Source organism: Onychostoma macrolepis, chromosome 05 (assembly GCF_012432095.1).
Source record: "Onychostoma macrolepis isolate SWU-2019 chromosome 05, ASM1243209v1, whole genome shotgun sequence".
Classification (NCBI taxonomy): domain Eukaryota; kingdom Metazoa; phylum Chordata; class Actinopteri; order Cypriniformes; family Cyprinidae; genus Onychostoma; species Onychostoma macrolepis.
The window spans coordinates 5,369,829-5,391,962 of record NC_081159.1 but is presented as its reverse complement, the minus strand read 5'-3'; the positions used below and the strand labels follow the sequence as shown (position 1 = coordinate 5,391,962).

The window sequence follows — 22,134 nt, the reverse complement described above, 5'->3', positions numbered from 1 at the left end:
AGAAGCCTCGGTGCAGCCGGACCCCACACTGTTTTTATCCAGCGTGTTTTCTGAGCGTCTCGACACATGGCCTGAAGCAGGATCTGAAACTGCGGCTCTCCAGGTGTGACTACAATCTCTGCTGTGTGCTTCTCTCACCCTGCTGTCCGTCTGCCTCACTGCAGAAGAGTCTGTCTGTAAATAAAGAGCTGAGATCCAGTCCTGCTGGGGACTGTAATGAGGTTAGCTGCTAAGCAGCGCCCGAGACTTTGCGTCTCCAAAGCTACACTCGCTATTTCAACAGTACGTCTGATAGTCACCTCTGGCCTCCATCTAAAGGCCCGTTCACACCAAGGACGATAACTATAAAGATAAAGATAACGATAAAGATATAGTTCTAAAAATCGTTCTCAGTATTAAAGAATAGCAGAGTCCACACTATAACTATAACGATAAAGGCACAGAGAAACAATATCGTTGGAATCACTTCCAGAATGATTTTTTCCAGCTGATGAACGATACAAACATTGACAGTCAATCAGAATCCACCCTGCTATTTAACGAGCTCAAGAATTTAAAGTGGCAGATGAGCGTGCGCTTAGAATAAATGGACGATATCGTTCGCTGGTGTGGATATCATTATCTTTATAGTAATCGTTCTTGGTGTGAACGGGGCTTAAGACTTAAACAACATGAAGAAAAATGGCATTTTACACCTGTCCATGTGTGTGGGGAAAAGGGCATAGATGTGCCTGTTGTTTACTCGCTTTATCTTTCACAGTTGTTTAGAGGCGTGCGCAACCGTCCAGCGTGTTGTGTATTAAACAGTAACCATGAGCATGTTTGTCTGAAACCCTCCCGGCTGCTGTATCACTCATCTTTCTGTTATCATTCCAAGTAATGTGTAACTTGTGGTTTCTCTCACTCTCTGTGTTTGGTATATCACATTAGCCACTCTAACTGCTGACATTTCCCCATGTGTCTTACACTAATTATTGTTCCAGCTTTAACAAAAATACGTTTTCTTGCTGTGATAGTGCTGTGGACACAGATCGTGACACTGGCTGTTTGCTGTTAGTTAAATATATGGGATGCTACGTACTTGAGAGTGTCTGTTATGACAGACGTGTGTGTGTCTGAACGCTCCTCTGTGACGCAGCTGTTGCTCTGCAGACTATTCGAAAGAGAGGAAGAGAGATGGAGGAATGGAACAGAATATTAAAATAAGACTTCGCCTAGATTACAGCGTCACGGATTCTGTCTGCATCTCTCAGTCTCTGCATCTCTCTCTGGAGAAACATCCTATGGTTAATTATTTCCCAGACTAGGTTTATTCATTTTAAAATTGAATCTTTAGGTTAATGCAGGGATCTGATGGTGGTGAAAGGGCTGATCGTAGGCTCATGGTTTTTCCTGTTTTATCTGTAGCACTTTCCTTTCTCGTAAACCCATGTGCATATTCGGTTTGTATTTATTAACGACATGTTTACTGCAAAGAAAGGTTAAATCATTTTAGTTCTAAGAATTTTATTTTGAGATGCTTTTGTTTTTAGTTAGACTTTTAGTTGTTATTCCAGTTTGTCCTATCGCCTGCCACTTGCTATGGTACAAAAATTCTTACCTTTTTTCTGTTATTTATTTCTAAAATGCACATATAAAAGTGTTTATGATCACTCAGAAATATTTTTTTTCTTAAAGAATTAATACTTTTTATCCAGCACGAATGCATTCAATCAATCAAAAGTGACAGTAAAGACTTTATTATTTTTATTTTACAATTTCTTTTTTCTATTCTTTTAAACTTTATATACATCAAAGGATCCTAAAAAAGTGTATCATGGTGATCCCCAGCCAATGAGATTGTCTTTTGCGCATTAGTTCCGCCCACTACCAGAGAACCCGGCAGTTCTTAAAAGCTGAAGAATTCCACAGGAACTCCGTTATTTTGACAGGAATATCGTTTACATGTAGCGCGTCAATTCTGCATGTTATGAAAGACTCTCTTGATCTGTATCTTTCTTTGCGTGCGTGTATGTGAGAGAAAGCGACGGCGAGTCGTGCGCTTCACACTAGAGTTTACGGTACGTCAAATACAGCTACACTGCGCATCCATTCAGATGAACTGAAAAATGTAATTCTAATAATATAATATAGTAACGCCACATTTTATTGTCAGTAACGGTAACGGCGTTGTAACGGGGGAAACAGTAAATCGTTTGATTACTCGTTACTGAAAAAAATAACGCCGTTTATTTATAACACCGTTATTCCCATCACTGCTGGAGTCAGGTGTGAACGCAGTGAAATCGTGAAATGGTTTCAATAGTATGATGATAATGTAAAGGGAAAGCAAAATGACTGCAACCCGGCATTTCTGACACTATTAGAACTTTATCAGAGGCTACAATTTATCAGCTGCTGAGCATGTCATACCCAAGACTTAAAAACAAAGTAAAACTTCTATAGTAAACCTCCTCACCTGCATGTCTGTTCAGTCCTCCAAATGTGCAAATCTGTCCAATGTTCTGTACCCAGATGTTCATCTCTTCTGCTGTTTTGGCCAGCAGGTAAAAGATGCGCGTGGCGGTCTTGACCACAAACAGGTGCTGATTCTGATACTGGCGTTTAGTGGGCCGCACCTCTGCCTCGATGGTGACCTCGCACTCCTGCAGGTCGATGGTTCTGATTGGTTTTCGGGAACTCTTGCTACGGTAATATTCCAAAACATCAGGATTCCCGCTCATCCGACCCCTCCGCAAAACAAACCATCGCTTTCGCCATGACTGAGAGAGAAAGGGACAGAGAGCGAGAGACAGAGAGAGGAACAGAATTAGATGAACATTGTTCTGCAGGATGGACTCGAGTCAAAAAGTCTTCTTGTTTTCATTTGCCCCTGTTTAGATCTTGACACATTTTGGTCTTGATTGGTATTATTTTGATATATTATTGATATTTTTAATTCACCTGTATACATTATTAGATAAAATAAATATTTGTCTTTATAAACTTGAATAATTCAAAGTCAGTTTAGTTAACTAAGGTTTAAGTGAAGCTAAGGTACTAAAACTGAAATTTGGATAAATTAAAGCTTAAAAAATAATAAAAAAATAAAAATAAAACTGAAAATATAAAAATAAAAGATAATTCAACATTTTAATAAATACTCTAATAGTATATAAATAATACTAAAACTACACTGATCAAAATATACTAATGTCCTCTGTACTTTTCCACTGATGTCACTAAGGCTGGCTATTGGATAATGTTAATAAACGGATAATTATTACAAATGATATATAATTACAAATGAATATATAATTACAAATCAGTCTCGCCCCAATGTCATATTTTTCACACCATGCTGTGTCTGTGTTCAAACCAACTGAGGAGCCAATTTCATTGCTCAATAATGAAAACAGCTTGATTTATTTTGACTAAAAGTGAAAATGAAACTCAAAGAGCAGTAGATGAAATTTTAATAAAAGTAAACGGTGATCATTTCAAGAGTTCAGTCATTGCAGAAATTGTCTTAGAATGGGTCTAGATTGATACATTTGCGGCGTTTGATTCATATGATTTCCCTTTGTTACCCAGTATAAAATGTCACACTGGTGTCCTCCCATACCGAGTGTGACTGTGGCAAGGCTAGTGTACATGCGAGAACAAACTTACAGATAAACTTCTGTCTAAACTGGGCAGGGTGTGGTCTGCAGTAAGATGACTTACAAACTTACTTCCTAAGAAACACACACAGATTAATCTCTCAGAGCAGAAACAAGGTGCTCATTCGGTTACAAGAAGTAAATAATCAACACTCACACACCAAGTCAATCAGTATAAATCTCCTGGCTTTAGCAGTAACTAGAAATCCAGTTTCTGTGCTGTAATCAGTTGCAAAAACATGGTTATTAGATGTATTAAGTTGTTATTCCATTAAAAATATATTAGGTTATTATGACATCATGAGGTAATTAGGTTAATTTTACCTTATGAGGTAAATGCATATACTTTCGCTTATTAGGTCATTATGTCTGATTATTATACATTGTATTATGTGTTATTTTAAGTGTGTTTTTCTTTTTGTTCTATTAAGTGCAAGCAGTACCTGCCTCAGGTGAAATCTGGAAATATGTCTTTCAGAGAATTCTTCTTTCCATTTTCAATGATGTAACAGAAACTACTGCAGAAATACTTTACTCAGGAAAGACGTGACAGGGAATAAAGAGAAAGTGGCAGTTCCTTTGTAGTCCCCAGTTTACTCATATAGTTTCTCTCTCCTTTTTGCTCTTTTTCTATTTTTCCCCATCTTTTTCTTATTAGGGAAGATAATACAATAACCCAAATAAAGTAGGGGCACCATGCAATTTTTTGAGGGGGAACCAGTTGTTCACTTTACTGTCCTAGCCAAGATAAGAAAAAACAAAACAAAAAACTAAATTAAAACTATTATTTGTAATTTAACATAAACACATATACAGTGTGTATACAGTATATTATCTTTGATAAATTGATATCACAGAGAGTGTTCTGTTTAATGCCAATGTCAAACATGTTATATACATTTTGAATGGTGACATATTCAGTCTGAACACAATTTAGGAATTGATTTATGTCAGTAAGGTGAAGTTAGAAAGCCAAACTGACCATCAGATGCGGCACCTAAAACCCAAACAGCATCTGTCATTGCCACTAACTTATAGTCCAGTTGGACTGGATTCTTATTCCCATTCTTGAGAATGTTATTGCAGTCAAAGAAGAGAAAGTTCAGCAGTTTTGTGTGGCCTTTCAACATAACAGCTCCAATCCTGAATTTTCTGGAACCATCAGCAACTTGTGCATTCTGTTTTGCTTCTGTCTGACATCATTCACTTCTGTTGTTTCAAGTTAAAGTGTCTTTGTTCACTTAGTTGCTGTTTTCTTTGTGTAACCAAGATTTCACCACAGCAATCAGCTGTTACACAACACCTGACGGTAAAGACGTCTCACACAGGCATCTAAGAATTTAATCTAATTAACTCACCAGCAGGGGAGTGTCATTAAGATCTCTTGAGAAACAAGTTTTCTGAACGTTTCTCTATTTATGTTCATTTCATTATAAAAAAAAAGAAAAAAAAAGGCCACAGTCTTGCACTTGTATCATCAGGAAAACCCTGACTTCCTCCCTTGAGGTTGTTTTTTCAGATGCCTAATATGATCCAAACAAATGCATGATGGGAAAGAAAGCTGCAGAGCTGCAGGATTTCTATACCTCTAGCGTCAAAAGACAAACTCTCTTCCTCTTCTCTGAGATCCAGACTAAGTGCTGACTTGAGTCCTGAGAGCCAGATTAAGCAAGAATAGGCCAGAAAAGACTTCTCCATTTACTTTGGTTTTACAGCATAAATTTTTATTAAAAAGTGACTTATAGTACACTTACAGTACTTCCAGGAGTGCCATGCCTATTAAAATACAGGGGGCATGTGACACCTCAGATTTTTAAGATGATGACTTTGAATGCAACATCCAAAAAATGTTGGGAGTCACACTTCAATAGATCATTTGCTTTAATCTGAAAATCAAGTTGCTCCAAACATATAACTTTTTCCTGTCAAACACTAAAGGAATTTAAAAAAAAGCTGTTTCTTTTCCATGAAACAAAACAACAAAAAGAGACAGTGATCACTGGCTGAAAAAGGAGGATAATAATAATAATAACAAGGTATTATGGCTTTTACGCTCATGCTTTCAGCTGAGTGTGTCCATTTTACCACATTTCAATCAATTCTGAACCTTTTCATATATACTGTAAGTGTTATTACACGGAAATAAACTGACATTGCAGATCAATTATAAATATAGACTTTACTTTTAAGGAAGTGTTTGTGGCTATTTCTACTCTTTTACTGTAATCACACCTCACTAACGCATACACAGAATATACAGTATAAAGGAAATGTAGAACTGTTTTTGCTTAAATGCTGCTTGCAAGGCGAAAGTCTCCATCTTCCAGGTTTTTATGATAGAGACATGCATATTTTACCCTGAAACCTAAGCAATTTTCCTAAGCACTGCTGTACTGTCAAAAACTCCATTTGAAACAGGCTTGAATGTATATGGAAAGTTACAAAGCACAAACCACCAGGCACTGATTAAAACACAGTTACACTTTTAAAAATAAAGGTGCTTCACGATGCCATAGAAGAACCTTTTTGTCTAAATGATTCCATAAGGAACCATTAACATCTGAAGAACCGTTCTGTGTGACAAAATGTTCTTTTTGTGGTGAAAGAAGGTTCTTCAGATGATAAAAATGTAAGAAAAAGATGGTTCTTTAAAGAACCTTTGACTGAATGGTTCTTTGTGGAACCAAAAATTGCTCTTCTATGGCATCGCTGTGAAAAACCTTTTAAGCACCTTTATTTTTAAGAGTGTACCAATTCTTCCATATTGAGTCACTAATGTGAGTGTATGTGTGTGTGTGTCTGTGGATTTCACAGAAACACATACGTTACTCTTCCCGTGTCTGAACTGTTTTTCTACAGAATTCGTCAGAGACCACACGTTGTTTTGGGCATGCTCAGAACAGCAGGGTCAGGCCATGGCCTTGATTTACCTCTGTCGCAAACAAAGACCTTCTCTCTATTCTTTCTTTTGGAATGGTTATATTTTCTTCCTCTTATGCATGCATGTTCTACTCAAAGAGAGGAACTAGAGCTACGTTTTCCCAGAACCCCTCATAGAAGGGAAGTCTGAAAATGGCCTGAACGTTTGTCTGCGTTAAACAACACCATCATGTTTAGATGTGTGTGTTTTTAAGGGTTTGTCTACATGTGTTTGCAGCATATACTGTATCTGTGGTTTGGTCTGTATAGTTAGTTTTAGATGAAGATAAGTAAATGTGAATCCAAACTAACATTTAACAATGTGTTTTGCTTTCTTCCTAATGTAAACAACAAAGAGTAAAGAGTAACCTTTTTCCCTTAATGTTTTGTGCAAACAAGTAACAATAGTCTTGATGATTTTTGTACTTATAGGCCGTATGTCCATCTTATTTAAGCTTGAATGTTTGAGTCTTTCGAATTATTAGCCTTTAAGTAAATAACTGTAAGAATAACAGTGCAGTAAACTGTAAAAAAATGGTCACAAACCAGTGTTTATGATTATAATACTTTAAAATAATATGATAACAAAAACTAGTATGTAGTAGTATTGTAGTCAAGACCACCTAATCCGAGACCAAGTCGAGACCAAGACAATTGTGTGTTGAGACCAAGACAAGACCAAGACCAAGACCAAGACCAGACCAGCATTGCTCAAATTCATCTAAAGTATCCACATTTACTGCCTGAGAAATGCCTTATTTTTAATCATTAATTACAATAATATGACACTTACAGAGCTGTTACCAATCAAATGAAATCTCTAACAACAAAATTCATCTTTGCACTGCAGTGGTGGCACAGAAGCTGCATCTGAATTTGTACAATTACAAAAGCATAAATAATGTTGAAAGTAATGTTAGAAATTGTTTACTGAATGTTTTTATTTTATTTTATTTTTTCAAAACAGCTCTCTTGCGATATTGCTTAATTATATCATATTATAATATAAAAATCCACATCTCATACATTTAAGCACGTATACTATCAAGCACTTGATATTTTGATATCTTGAACACAAGAATTTTGTGGGTGTATGTATTAATTTTGGTGACGTTTTTGACACAGTCCCTCAATACTTTCTGACCCGGCATAACAGTATAAATCATTTGTTCTCAGCCAGGGGCCAGGGCCCACTATGGGGCCTCAACAAACTTCCAAGGGGGCCTCAAGATGACTTAAAATTAGGGGTGTCAACGTTAACGCATGCGATTAATAAAAAAAATTGAATGCGTTAATATTTTTTTTAATATAAATTAATCGTTTGATAAGGTTTGACCCCAGCTTCTTCCCGTCATTGCAGCGTGGAAGGTTGATGAGGCTACAGCAAGCCAGCGTTGCCAGGGTCGCGGCACAAGTGGTTTATTTTGAAAATACAGTCGCGGGAAAAAATTACAGAGTGGTGGGTTACGTTTTTTTGGGCTACTTTTATAATGTACAGCGGCCACCCAAAGTGTATATAGACGCATAAAAATGAAAATAGATCCTTTTACTAATGTGTATTATACTTGGAATGTATACCTGGCAACTTAAGAACGGAGAGACGGTTGTAACATCACAAGCAACGTGAGTTTCAGCCAGAGCATACATGTTAAGGCTTTTACACAGCAGAAATAAACATGACAACAGCCACTATAGATTATATGAGATAATAAACACACAATTATGATAGGATATTTGTATGTGATTTTCTTGAGGTTAATGTGTCCATCTGAAATGCTAATTTGTGCAGCGATATAAAAGGCTATAAATAGCATATTTTAACAACAGTAAACGACCAAATTCCACATGTGATCGTAAAAGGAAGTCATTACAAACACTCGATGGTAGTTTGAAGTGAGTTCTGAGTAAAAGTGTGCTATTAATCTCATAAATTGTCTTATGAAGCATGATGCTAATATTAGTTCTAATGCACCTGCAGAACAGGTCCAATTCTTCTTCATAATGCATTTTGTCATAATACTTCACGTAAGGTCGCAAGAAATGTTTTGTTGTATTTATTTAGAAATATTTTTGATAATAGCTGGGTAAATGTATACTGGGATTGAAGCGATGTGGCTCGGTAAACCTTTTATTGCAGTATAAAGGCTAATAATGGCTGAGTAAAAACAAAAGAATAATGATAAAAGAATAATAAGGATTATGTCTCATACCTGGCGGAGGTGTGAAAGGTTCTGTTTCCTTAAACTAGTTTGTCATGCATTACTTCAACACATTTACAGGTAAATCCTAGTATTTTAAATTTGCGATTAATCATGATTAATCACAGTCCAGTCAAACATTTTGAGATCCACTGGTATAAATCAAATCAAATCAATCATACAAATGTCCACACCTGCTCTTACGTTAAAAGTAAAGTAACTCTTTCTGCATATTACATCATTCCGCAGTAGGTGTCGACAAGTGATTGTTTTAGTGAATCATTGTAGCATTTATTCAACCAATTTGTTAAAAAACACAAATTCATTTAGGAACGAACAAGTGACTGTCTTTGTGAGCGAGTCACTGAATCATTTACTCAAATGATTAGTTCAAAAACGTTGATTCATTCAGGAAGGAAACATCACCTCAGAGCCGGCTCTGTTTTGTGTTGCTATGAAACACAGCAGTTCTGCTGCTTTGTTTGGAACTATTTATGTTGACGGAAAAAACAACGTGGAAAGTACGCCTCTATGGAAGTTACTCAGCATTAACTTCTTTTTTTTATTGAAATGTGGTAAGCAAAACCACACTCGCTGTCATGCTGTGCATATGCGTATGTATATAAATATATATATATATATATATATATATATATATATATATATATACTGTATGTACTATGTTAATATAGAAGAATTTTCCTTTATGATTTTTCAGGTGTTTCACCTGAATTTTGAATGACTTGTTATTTTTGTTTTACAGATACATATTTTATTTTAGGGTTAAAGAAAATGCTTTGTGCTTTCTACAGATCTTTTTCTTGTGTACCTCGAAATTATATAGTATTATACAGTTAAAAATTTTAAGGCTAAAATGTTGTGTCTTAGTTAAATAAAGGTATTTAAGATCAAAGTGTATGAAGTGGTAGCAGTATCCTGCAGTGTGACTTAATATACTTAATCTAAAACAATTATATAATTATCGTGCATGCAGAAAGACTACATGCAATATTATTAAAATAAAAATAATGTTAAAATGTTAGATTTAAGCTCAAGGATGATTAAAAATAGAGAAACACTTCAAGGAAATAGTGACCTGTCACAGCTCCTTAAATAATATTTTTTAAGCTAAAATGTGGAAGAATGTTCAAAGAAAGAAAGAAAGAAAGAAAGAAAAAGATCACACTGGTAGCACACAACACACACTACACTCCTTCCTATTTTACTATCAGATGAAGCCACAAAACCAGAGAAAGAGAGAGAGCTAGAGAGAAAGAGCGAGCGAGTGAGCAAGTGAAAGCGTTTGCTTGCTCTTCATGCAGTGCCTTAAACTATTTACTATGACACGCACATGAGCACAAACACAGACTACAGGCACACTTGTTTACACTCACTATTTGTCAGTCACCGGGTTACACCTCCTAACTAATAGCAGTCAAGCCACTTTTGCCTGTGTGGTCTCTGATAGCACAGCTCATTTCTGAATGCAGGGTCACTCTCAACTGCCTGGCACACTACACTTCCCATGTTTTGCAACACACCCAAATTTCACAAAAACAGAGCGAAAGAGAGCGAGGGGTGAGTGAGAGAGAGCATGTTTGTGGTGTCAGACTGACAATTTGAACACACATCTTATGACTGGTGGTCCTCCCTTCCTCTTCTACCAAACAACTGAGACCTCCACTTCCACGCAGAGGACTAAATCGACAGTGTCTCTGAATGTCTAATCAGGTTTTAATTAGAGTAGCACAGTATTCTTTTGTATATAAATCGACTTTTGAATAATATTGCTTTTGGAAAGGCTGCTTTACGATTGCGAATTACGTGTATTAACAAGGAAAATATGAACTCAGTAATGCATTTAGCCAAATTAGTGACAAAGAAAGCTTAAAAGATTAGTTAATGGCTAGTTGACATGACATGTCAGCAGTGCACTTAAGTTTGACATGCTATATTTCACCTAAAACTTCAGTTTTGGGAGTGATTTCCTCCAATTAATTAAGAGACTACATGAAATAGTTGTGCTGTTAAAACTTCATTTGTCATGCCAAAAGACTAAGTAAATTACAAAAAAAAAAGCAAAAAGGTGATTAAAAAGGATGAACAACTTAAAAGAAACGGTGACCAAACCCAGCACCTAAAATATATCTCCTTTATTCATTTACATATTAGCCTAAACAAGGTGTTATGGTTATTGTAGTTAACTAAAACTAAAACAATAAAAAAGCATTTCGTTACATGAAATAAAATAAACAAACTGAAATAAAAAAAATGCACTTATCAAAAACCTAAACTTGTTTCAGCTAGTTGCCAAGCCAGCATTTCTCATTTTCATTTAGAATTAAAACAACTAACACTGACATAAAAAAATTAATACAAATTATTTAGAGATAAAGAAAAACAAAAACTATTAATAAAGATAAAACAACATTACTAAACTTGAACTGAAATTAAAACTAACAAAAACTATAATATATTTTAGTGATATTAAAATAAAAATACTATACTTGCATGATGCTGTGATATGACTAATGATTGAATGCTTAATCTTAATTTTAGAATTTAATTTTCGTTCACACCAAGGACGATAACTATAACCATGAAGTTATCATTCTAATTCTATGAGAACAGGGAAGTCCGCATCACAGTTAAAGCTTGTTCACACCAAGAACAATAACTATAATGGTAACTATGTTAATGTCCGCACCAACAAACTATTAAGTAGGGTTTATAGAAAGTGCATTCTGCAGTTACTGTATATCATCTGCTGCTTTACATGCTTAAGCTATTTAAAGTCAGGACTGTTTTTATCCTTCATCAGGTGAAAGAAATGCTCAGAAAGAGATTCCAACTATATTTGTTCCCTTGTGTGCTCTGGATAGCTCTGGATAGGACATCCCTATTCTCACAGAACTAGAGCGATTATTAAAACGTTACAGTTATAGCCAGGTTATAGTTGTCATCCTTAGTGTGTCTAGATGACTTCATTATTTTTGTTGTTGTTGTTGGGCTGAATGATTCAAAAAATCAAAATTCACCCAACATGAATGAGCTTAAGGATTTAAAGACGACATAAACAGATAATAAACAGAATCTGGACAGTTGTCATCCATTGGTGTGGGTGCTAATATGGTTATAGTTATCATTCTTGTTGTTAACTGGACTGTATACTGTTAATAGGATTACCATGACATACCACTCATCCCCGTTTACAACAAAACGGAGGTCAACAGATTATACAACGACACTTAACACAGTAAAAAGAGAACACAGTTAGGCTGTTTCAGTTTTAAACTGTTCCAGTTTTACTTTAATAGTTCCTGTTTTAAACAGTTTCCTGTTTACATGTATAGCAAACATCACAACAATACAAGTAGCATTTGCTCGGACAGCTTCTGGTCTGACAGATGAAAACACAGGGTGAAATGAAAGCTGAGCACAGTGAAACACTTGCACAATTAAGCACAATAAACATAAACAGATTGCATGCTAAAAGAAATGAGGAAGGAACATCAAACACAGGAATGGCAATGGACAACAAAATATGTGCTCTGCATTTCTGCAGTAGACAAATAACAAACAGACTGCAGTGCTCTGTCACTTACATACTAAAATAAAATGCAATATCCAGTTTTGTACAAGAAATCGAGAATTTGAGATGCATTCCATGACAGAGTCATACAGTACAGCACAGGTAAAACTGCTTTGTCACAAAGCACAGCACTGAATTTGACACAGGCATGAGCCAATGCAAAGCAGCACAGCCACGTGCGAGAAGGCACACAAATGCTGCACAAACACAGCTGAGAAAGAATTAGCATGTGTAAAGCATCGCATAACAACGATCTAAAGTCCACAGGCACCAGAAATTAAAATGCAGCCAAGCAGAGCCAAGTATAAAACACTGACAGTGATAGAAAGCAGCAGAGAAAGTGCAAGTGTAAGCCATAGTTACAAGGCATAGGTCAGCACTTAGTATGTATGAAAATGCAACCGTGCAGCACAGAGAAACACAGGTGTGTTATAAAACACAGAGAACATGAACTGACAGCTGATCATTATACTGCAGTACCCGCTTCTAATGCTGAACACATCACACACACAGACACACAAGACTTTTACTCACAAATCTCTTTAGCTTCTTCTCCGGAGGGGATTTTATGAGCCATCCTGTGCACACCACATCGTCTGCGCTCATAGCTGCTGCGTCTGTCTGTGTGCGTGTGTGTGTGTGTGTGCGTTGCTGATTGCAGACTGAGAGGAAGGCAGAGAGAATCCTGTGTTCAACCCCCCAAACACGGAGAGGAGGAACTCGCAGCATCGACCAGGGACAGAGTGAGAGAAGGAGCGAGAGAGAGAGAGAGAGAGAGAGGAGGAACAAACAGCGGGTGGGAGGAGAGAGCGTGTGTGTTTTTGTATTTGTATGTGATCTTTGAGAAGACATGTATGTACAAGCGAACCGTCTGCGTGTGTGTATGTGTATGTGTGTATTCTGGGTGGAGGAAGAAAAAGATGTTCCTCCCTCCAGTATCTTGTAACAAACCAGCACATGACCTTGTGTGTATGTGTATGTGAGAAAACCCAAGGTCAGTTTGGAAAATGCTGTGAGGGGAATTTTAACTGGTTTACTAGGCCATCTGTTGTTGGAGCCTTAGAGAAAGAAAGAGGGAAGGAGGGAGGCGGAAAATTAAAAATGGTGAATTATTTCAAACTTTTTAACACTGATTTGTTATGCATGCCACCATTATCAGTCCTACAAATATTTTTCAGGTGAAACTCCCATTATTTTTTCCTATCTGCACATTATGGGAAGAAGCAGGTTGTGCTGCATGAGGAAATGCTGTGGTCTCTGTCTGCCATCTAGTGACCATTATCTATATCAAAATACTTTTTTGGCATAAAATATTTTATTAATATTACTACCTTTTATGCTCCCCTATATACAATCAACATAACTTCCAAAAGCACAAACATAAAATAACATTTTAAAAATTAATAAAGTTGTAATTACTATATACAGCAGTGGTTCTCAACCAGAGGGCCGGGGGCCCACTAGGGGGTCTCAGTACACTTCTAAGGGTGCCTCAAGATGACAAAATGGTAGACAACAAGCATTAAAAATAAGCCAATATACAAACAAACAAATAAACACATAAATAATAAATAAATAAATTAATATTAAATGAAAGGTTTCATAATGTCTTGAAAAATACGGGCATTTTATGAATATATATATATATATATATATATATATATATATTTTTTTTTTTTTTTTCTAGTTTCTATGTCTAGCTGGAAAAGTCATGAGATATTTGTTGTGGTCAGTGGGGATCCTTGTAAAAAAAAAAAAAAAAGGCTTGACAACCACTTGAACACCAAAAAAATAAATAAATATATATATATATATATATATATGTATATATATATATATATATATATATATATATATATATATATATATATATACCGTATATATATATAGCCTATAAAAATTTAAATATACTTTTATTTGATTTATCATATGGTATCTTTCGTTTTGTTTTTGATGAAATTGTATTAAAACCGGTTAGGGTCATTTGACCCGAAACATCATAATAATCATTATGCATAATAATAGTTTAAGGAACCCACAACAACTGAAAAACATACGATGTGTTGTTATTCACGTTTTTTAATTAATAGATCATATCAATACTAATCTGGTCACCTTACAATAGCAGGGCATTTAGTTTAAGCTGAGACATTTAAAAAAACCAAAAAACAACAACAATATGATACATTTGATTTTTCTGCTTTGTGTCTCAGTGGTTTCTGTTTGACAGTTGCCCATTTTTGAGCATTTGATAATATCGCGAGATCTAGTGTACAACTCTGAAAGCGGCAATGGATCACTCTGTTCTCGCGAGATTTGGTATGAAGCTCTAAAAGGGGCGTGTGCGCGCGCCGTGACTGTAAGGTCCTGTCATGACGCATACACCAAAATTATGCTTTATAACTTACTGTCTGCTCACCAGTAACTCATGAAAAGCTTCGTACATTAACCAACATGTCGGACGAAGAGCTACCGTCTACTTCTCGAGAGGCGCACGCGGAGGCGGAAGAGGTAAAGAGAAAGAGAAGTACAGAATGCGTGTAGCAGACGGACATGAGAAGCAGGATGCAGAAGTTTCCAGTTCATCTGCGTTTGGGGGGAACGGAACATGGCGGGAAGGCGGAGTTCAGTTCACATCTGCAGAGCTTTAGATGTTTATTACTCAGTGTTTCAGAGCATGTTTTTGTGGCTTTGACAGATTTGCATGCAGAGTTGCGCCACTCTTCGTGCAGCCACAGACGGAACGCATGTCTGATCGACATCAACAACTATATGCAAACATACGTAAATAAACACTCACATGCTCACTGTTACTGTCAGTTGAAATGACTCTGGTGGCATTCTGGCTTTATTTGACCTTATATAAGACTGGGTTAGTCAGAGTATTGATCCTATGTCACTATCGGCAGTTCATCTGGGCTCCAACTTTTAGTTATCAAAAATAGTCGTTTTAATAAGCGATTTAAACATTGTACGTTATATGAGTTTGGTCACACTTTGTTCATATTGCTGCGTTTACATAAATCGCGTGTAATCAGTGTAAATGGTGTATTGTTATTTATTGACATACATTATGATGTAAGTTTTGTAACACATCCCTTAAAAAAGTTACAATGGTAACCATAGCTTCTGCTAAAATACCATAGCTAGTACAGTTATTGTTACTAGAATAAAACTGCGATAAGCTATATGCCAAAACAGTAATTATAGCAACCGTGGTTGTCATGACAACCTGTTGTAACCAATGGTTGATGTTACTTGTTACTGTTAATTTACGCTTAAGTTACAGGTGAAGTAAAGTGGCAGCTTGAATAACTGGATAAAAAAGCCAATTTATTAAAAACAAAAAAACATGTTCCACATCCTGTCATCAGTGTCATGCTCCAGATAAAATGCAAACTGCAGGTTGTAAAAAATAAATGTAAATGTATTTGTAAATTAATAACCATTACATTATAAAACAGAAACACCTGTTTACATACAGCTGTTAAAACAGAATTTCTCAATTAAAAAATATAACAATTAAAATTATAATAAAGGAAAACACAAATTTATTTCTCTGGACACATTTCTTCAGTGGTGGCCTTTGAGAGAATTTTCAGAGAGGCTGATATGTAAATAAATATTGATCGAACTAATAAGTATTTCATATATAATAATCATAATCATATTAACCAATTATTCCCTTGAAATTATTGCAATTATTAATTACGATTATCACAATTTACATTAAATTATGTTTTGAAAAGCTTTATGCCATTGTTTGAAGCAACTGCATGCTGTCTTTTTATATGAAAATAAACAAGCTGAAAACAATTCCTGAAAAACTTTTGTTTTGCTATTATAATGTTATACTAAAACCAAAAGTAAAACAATGGAAAAAACTCTTAAGTTAACCTGTAGAAAAAAAAAAAAAAAAAATCTTAAGCATGCAGAATAATGTAAGTGGACTTTTTTTTTTTTTTGTAATTGTGCCTTTGAATGATTACGTGGCTGTGGCATCCATAACTGATTTTCTACAGTTTGGTTATGTACTAATGTGATACTGAAAGCTGATTGGTTTTGGAGTTGTTACCTCTTATCATAATCATATATATATAGATCATGATATATATATATATATATATATATATATATATATATATATATATATATATATATATATATATATATATGAGATTGGAGATCAGATCATATGCATCTGTGTAAATTGAATAAAATAGAAGGACTGCCACTGTTTGTAAATATATTGTATATTTAGATTTAATACAATTTTTGGAGCTAAATTTAACATCCAACAAAAATATTTCTGCAAAATTGTGATCCTTTTTCAAACAGCTCAGTCTGTTTCATATGCATGTGAGCTGTCATTTATTCATTGAAGTCTGTGAAATTTAATGGGGAATTGCTGGCCGTCGAGATGAGCCTTTAGACAAAGTGGAAATATTTGCGTGAATTACTAATATTTATACCATAAAATGAAATGCAGCATTAAACAGCAAACGCATCTGCCAAAGCACCTGGCATCTAATAGTTGTTACAATATATATATTGTCTGCATGTATTGGTATCTAATGTGTGTCTTTGATTTGTGTTTCTAGGAAGACCCGCCATTTCTCCTGGACCCTCCTCCTAAAGCAGCTGTGAAGGAGAGCTTGGCTGACCCTGAGTATGAGGAAAAAAGAGTGAGTTTCATTACACTTTTAATCCACTCTCTTCATGTATAATGTTGTGGCAGCTGGTTTTTAAATATATTGAGGTGTTAGTCAGGGGTAACCACAGGTGCGAATGAGGTTCACAGCACCAACCCTCAAAACCAACCAGAGATGGAGGTGAAAACAACCAGAGGAATGCATTTACTAGATGTTAAGCAAATACTGAATTCAGACCTTCCTACGTTCATATAGTGCTTGTGAATTCAGTATTTTTCATATTTCAGGTACAGCTTAGGCCATATTTGTCAGATTTGTTTTTTTAAGTTGATGGAATACAAATAATGTAAAATCAACTAACCAATTTTAAAATGTCGCATACATTTAAATGTGAAAAAAGTGTTTTTTCACCTGTGGACCAACTGTGTAGTTTTTTTTTTAAACAAAACTTTTAAAAAGTGCTGGGCAACAATTAATCGCATTCAAAATAAAAGTTTTTGTGTACATAATATATGTGTGTGTGCTGTGTATATTTATTATGTGTATATATAAATACACTCATGCATGTACATATTTAAGAAAAATATATTATGTTTATATATTAAATATATTTATATATAATATTAATTAAATGAATATAAATATACACACGTAAATACAAGTGAATATATTCTAAATATATACTGTATGTGTGTGTCTTTATATATATATATATGTGACCCTGGACCACAAAACCAGTCTTAAATGTCAATTTTTCGAAATTGAGATTTATACATTATCTGAAAGCTGAATAAATAAGCTTTCCACTGATGTATGGTTTGTTAGGATCGGACAATATTTGGCCGAGATACAACTATTTAAAAATCTGGAATCTGAGGGTGCAAAAAAATAAAATATTGAGAAAATCGCCTTTAAATTTGTCCAAATTAAGTTCTTAGCAATGCATATTACTAATCAAAAATGAAGTTTTGATATATTTACAGTAAGAAATTTACAAAATATCTTCTTGGAGCATGATCTTTACTTAATATTCTAATGATTTTTGGCATAAAAGAAAAATCAATAATTTTGACCCATACAATGTATTTTTGGCTATTGCTACAAATATACCCCAGAGACTTAAGACTGGTTTTGTGATCCAGGGTCACATATACATAATAAACACACACAGTACACACACACATACATATTATTTACAATAAAAACTTTTATTTTTAATCGTTGCCCAACACTAGTTTTTATTACTACTACTGATCTGAAAGTACTAATTTTCAGATCATATGTTACTCAAAAATCTCCGTCTCTCCCTTGGCTATAGAAAACAGATCGTGCGAACAGGTTTGAGTTCCTGCTGAAGCAGACTGAGCTGTTCGCTCATTTCATTCAGCCTGCCAGTCAGAAATCCCCCACCTCACCTCTGAAGGTCAAGGTGGGCAGACCCCGAATCAAACAGGATGAGAAACAGAACCTGCTGTCTGTCGGAGAGTGAGTCAGACACACATACACAGACATGCATGCTCACACATTCAGATGCATGAGGCTAGGGATTATTCCCAAAGCTGTTGGTCAGACATGTGTCGTCATGGTGATTTGGTTTGATTTATTTCTGGCCCGTGTTTGTGTGTTTCAGTAACCGCCATCGTCGAACAGAGCAGGAGGAGGATGAGGAACTCTTATCTGAGAGCAGGAAGGCAGCTAATGTTCTTGTTCGTTTTGAGGAGTCACCATCATGTATGAATCAGTCAGGCTGTTTATATTTATTAATGAATCTCACACTGTTTTAAGTACAAATAGCAATTAATATTGGTACTTTAATATATTAGTTATTTAAAAAAACGAAAAACTGTGATTAATTAGTCACTCCCATGTCATTTCAAACCCATATGCTGCTATTTCTTCCATGGAACAAAACTTATTTGACATGACATTTAGTTACGAGACAAGCAACATTAAATGGCGTTTGATGTTACTGACATCCAAAAACTGTGAATCATGACATCATTTTGGCCTCTTCCCCACACAAAGCTATCATATGACTTGAGAAGGCTCTGAATGTAGTCATATGGTACTTTCATAGTGCTTTTTTGTTCTTTCTGGATCTTGACAGTTCATAGTCACTATATAGTATGTGGTCTTTGTATGATAAAGAGTTAAAAAAAATTCAAATTTTGTATTACACAGGAAAAATAACAACATACATATTTAAAACTACTTGAGAGTGAGTACATTTCTTAACAGAAGTGGTCCTCAACCAGGGGGCCTCAGTAAAATCCCCAGTGGCCTCAAGATGACTTAAAATGACTTAAAATTAGACAAAACAAGCATTAAAATAAGCCACAACAACGAAAAAAAAAATCATTTCTTTTAATTCACACAATCAACAACTCTTTTCTAGTTATGCCAAGCTCAAAAATATTTTATCGGGTAGAAGTTGTGAATAAAAATATTTGTAATATTTATATATAAAAATCCTTATCCTTAATCCTTGTTGATGGGCCTTGGAGTCAAAAAGGTTAGGAACCACTGCTTTACAGGGGGAGTGTGAAGTTTCTGCAACACTAACAGTCCATAATGGAATGGTGAAAATAACGATTGTTTCCAAGCACAAAGAATCCCACAGAGGCCATGTATCGTTATTATTTTTCTCTCATTTTCTTTGGAATTTTAAGGTCTTTTTCTTACTTTATAGCCTCTTTGAGCGTCTGTATTCTTGGAAACAACAATTATTTTTATAGTTTTGAAATTACACACTGCACATTTAATAACACACAAGGAGACAATAAATTCACATGAACTGTGTTATCAAGCTGTCAGACACTTGTAATGTGACGTGTAACATTTAAGCACCTCTTCCAATACTTGATTTCATGAGATGATTTATAATAGCTCATTCACATGTGATCAGATTTAATGGTTGCTGATTATTAATTTTTGATTCATCGACAGATGTTAAGAACGGAGCTTTGAGAGATTATCAAATCCGAGGTCTGAACTGGATGATTTCTTTGTATGAAAATGGCATCAATGGCATCCTGGCTGATGAGATGGTAAAAAACCCAATCTGTTTCTCTCTAATGTTTTAATATAAGGCTCAACACATTGAAACCCAGCACGGTCCTAGTGGCAGATGAAAGCAACTATATGATGTAGTCCTTAACGGAACGCCTACATTTTCAGAAATAGTCTGAATATGCGTCATTGCGGAACCACACAGATTCATTACAATGAAAACGCGGCTCCAGCATCTTTTCAGAGGCTTTAGTAAGACTGTGATTTTTGTCTTGTTGATGTCATAGACTGTGACTCACTGGATTTCTGTGTTCTGATTGGTTTAGGGTCTGGGTAAGACCCTGCAGACAATCGCGTTGCTAGGCTACCTGAAGCACTACAGGAACATTCCCGGCCCCCACATGGTCCTAGTGCCCAAATCCACCCTGCATAACTGGATGAATGAATTCAAGCGCTGGGTGCCCACCCTGAAGGCCGTCTGTCTCATTGGGGATAAAGATGAAAGAGTAAGGCTGCTCAAGTCCTTCTGTTTTTGTTTTCTGTGCCCATTCGACCCACTTTCATTCTATCAACAGGTCCTTCAAAATGCTTGTATTATAATTAATCAGTCCTAATTAGGATGTGCATGTTTTTAGGCAGCATTCATACGTGACGTGATGATGCCCGGTGAATGGGACGTGTGCGTGACATCATACGAGATGGTGATTCGGGAGAAATCTGTCTTTAAGAAGTTTAACTGGCGCTATCTGGTTATCGACGAGGCCCATCGTATCAAAAACGAGAAATCAAAGGTATTTGAACCCAGACAAACAACTGATGAGAACCAATTAATGCAAGAGTAAATAAAAAAGCAGAGCAATATGTCTCATAACACTTCTGAGATGATTTAACGATCTGATACAGAGGAAGAGACTTCAGAGCCATCTTTCCTCTCTTTTTCCTTCTTGCTGTCTCTTTCTCTTTTATCTCCGGCTCACAGTTGTCAGAGATTGTGCGTGAATTTAAGACGACCAATCGTCTGTTGTTGACTGGTACCCCACTGCAGAATAATCTACATGAGCTCTGGTCGCTTTTGAACTTTCTGCTGCCTGATGTGTTCAACTCTGCCAGTGTGAGTCATACTTTTTTAAATATCGCAGCCTGTTTTATCTCCTCCCACACGTTATGTTGCTGTATCTGTCACAGTTGTGTTGGAAGTTTGTGTGCAAATGTGCTGTGTGTTTAAAGAAGTCTTCACTTTAGATTATAAAACCAAGTTTATAATCAAATCAGCAAAGAGACTGGGAAAAAATGGCTCCAGACTGTTTGTAGTTGATTTTTTCATTTTCTTGATTCTACAGCACCTTTCAAAAGTTTGGGGCTAGTAAGATTTATTTATTTTTTTTAAAGAAATTAATACTTTTATTCAGAAAGCAGGGCTCGCAAAATTGCTAACCCGATGTTCTGGGACTATTGTGTCTTACAGTTAGGCTACCAAAATCTTGGCAAGTATTCTCTTAAGCAGTCGGAAAGAAATCGCATGTGTATCATTATATTGGATCCATGCATCAGGTCTTAAAGAGACAGAAGCCTAAAAAAACCTGCTGTTGTCTGTGTCGTTAATGTTATACAACAAAACACAACTTTCAAATTTAATTTATACAGTGAACACTATGCAGTGTTATTTTACATGTAATTATTACATTTCTGTACCTGATCCAAAAAAATGATCCAATCTATTACTCAAAATCTGGAATATGATCCTCACCATGAATTTTGTGATCCGTTGCACCCCTGCTCTCTTGACTTGTTATTTGAAGAAAAATACATTCATAGAAGTTTTTGATCATGCTGATTTGTCCATTTTTTTTTTTTTTTTTTAAATTAAAATGAGAAAATTATTTTAAGTTAGTGTATATAACATAGATAATAATCTAAGAGGCACAGTTTTGATCATAACTCAGTGAGAAGCCAACAGGTCCCCATAAAAAAAATGATTTCTAAATGAAAACATAAAAATACAAAAATAAAAATGCTTCTGTAAAGGTTAGGTTTAAAGGTTAAAAAAACTAATCAATAATATTAGCTCTGTATGAAGACAGTAGAAGTTAATTGAATGTTATTACCATAAAAACATATCTGTG

General features: G+C 35.4%; 2 protein-coding genes across 6 annotated transcripts in view; one reads left to right on the top strand and one right to left on the bottom strand.

The window, feature by feature from the left end:
* Positions 1 to 22,134, top strand: part of smarca1 (SWI/SNF related, matrix associated, actin dependent regulator of chromatin, subfamily a, member 1) — a 103,304-nt gene that overhangs the window by 5,586 nt on the left and 75,584 nt on the right. For 2 of the 5 annotated variants that reach the window (XM_058775143.1, XM_058775142.1), the window contains exons 1-8: positions 14,868 to 15,134; positions 16,952 to 17,035; positions 18,321 to 18,487; positions 18,633 to 18,733; positions 19,949 to 20,049; positions 20,338 to 20,517; positions 20,647 to 20,802; positions 20,991 to 21,122. In XM_058775143.1, coding sequence (XP_058631126.1) covers positions 14,904 to 15,134; positions 16,952 to 17,035; positions 18,321 to 18,487; positions 18,633 to 18,733; positions 19,949 to 20,049; positions 20,338 to 20,517; positions 20,647 to 20,802; positions 20,991 to 21,122 — 1,152 coding nt within the window. In that variant the 5' untranslated portion in view covers positions 14,868 to 14,903. The other 3 variants (XM_058775144.1, XM_058775146.1, XM_058775145.1) reach the window with 3 other exon arrangements.
* Positions 1,082 to 13,011, bottom strand: LOC131540397 (GRB2-associated-binding protein 3-like). Its single transcript, XM_058775160.1, has 3 exons — positions 12,885 to 13,011; positions 2,459 to 2,762; positions 1,082 to 1,153 (listed from the first exon to the last, which is right to left on the bottom strand). The coding sequence occupies exons 1-3, from the start codon at positions 12,954 to 12,956 to the stop codon at positions 1,095 to 1,097; spliced, it is 435 nt and encodes a 144-aa protein (XP_058631143.1). The 5' UTR covers positions 12,957 to 13,011; the 3' UTR covers positions 1,082 to 1,094.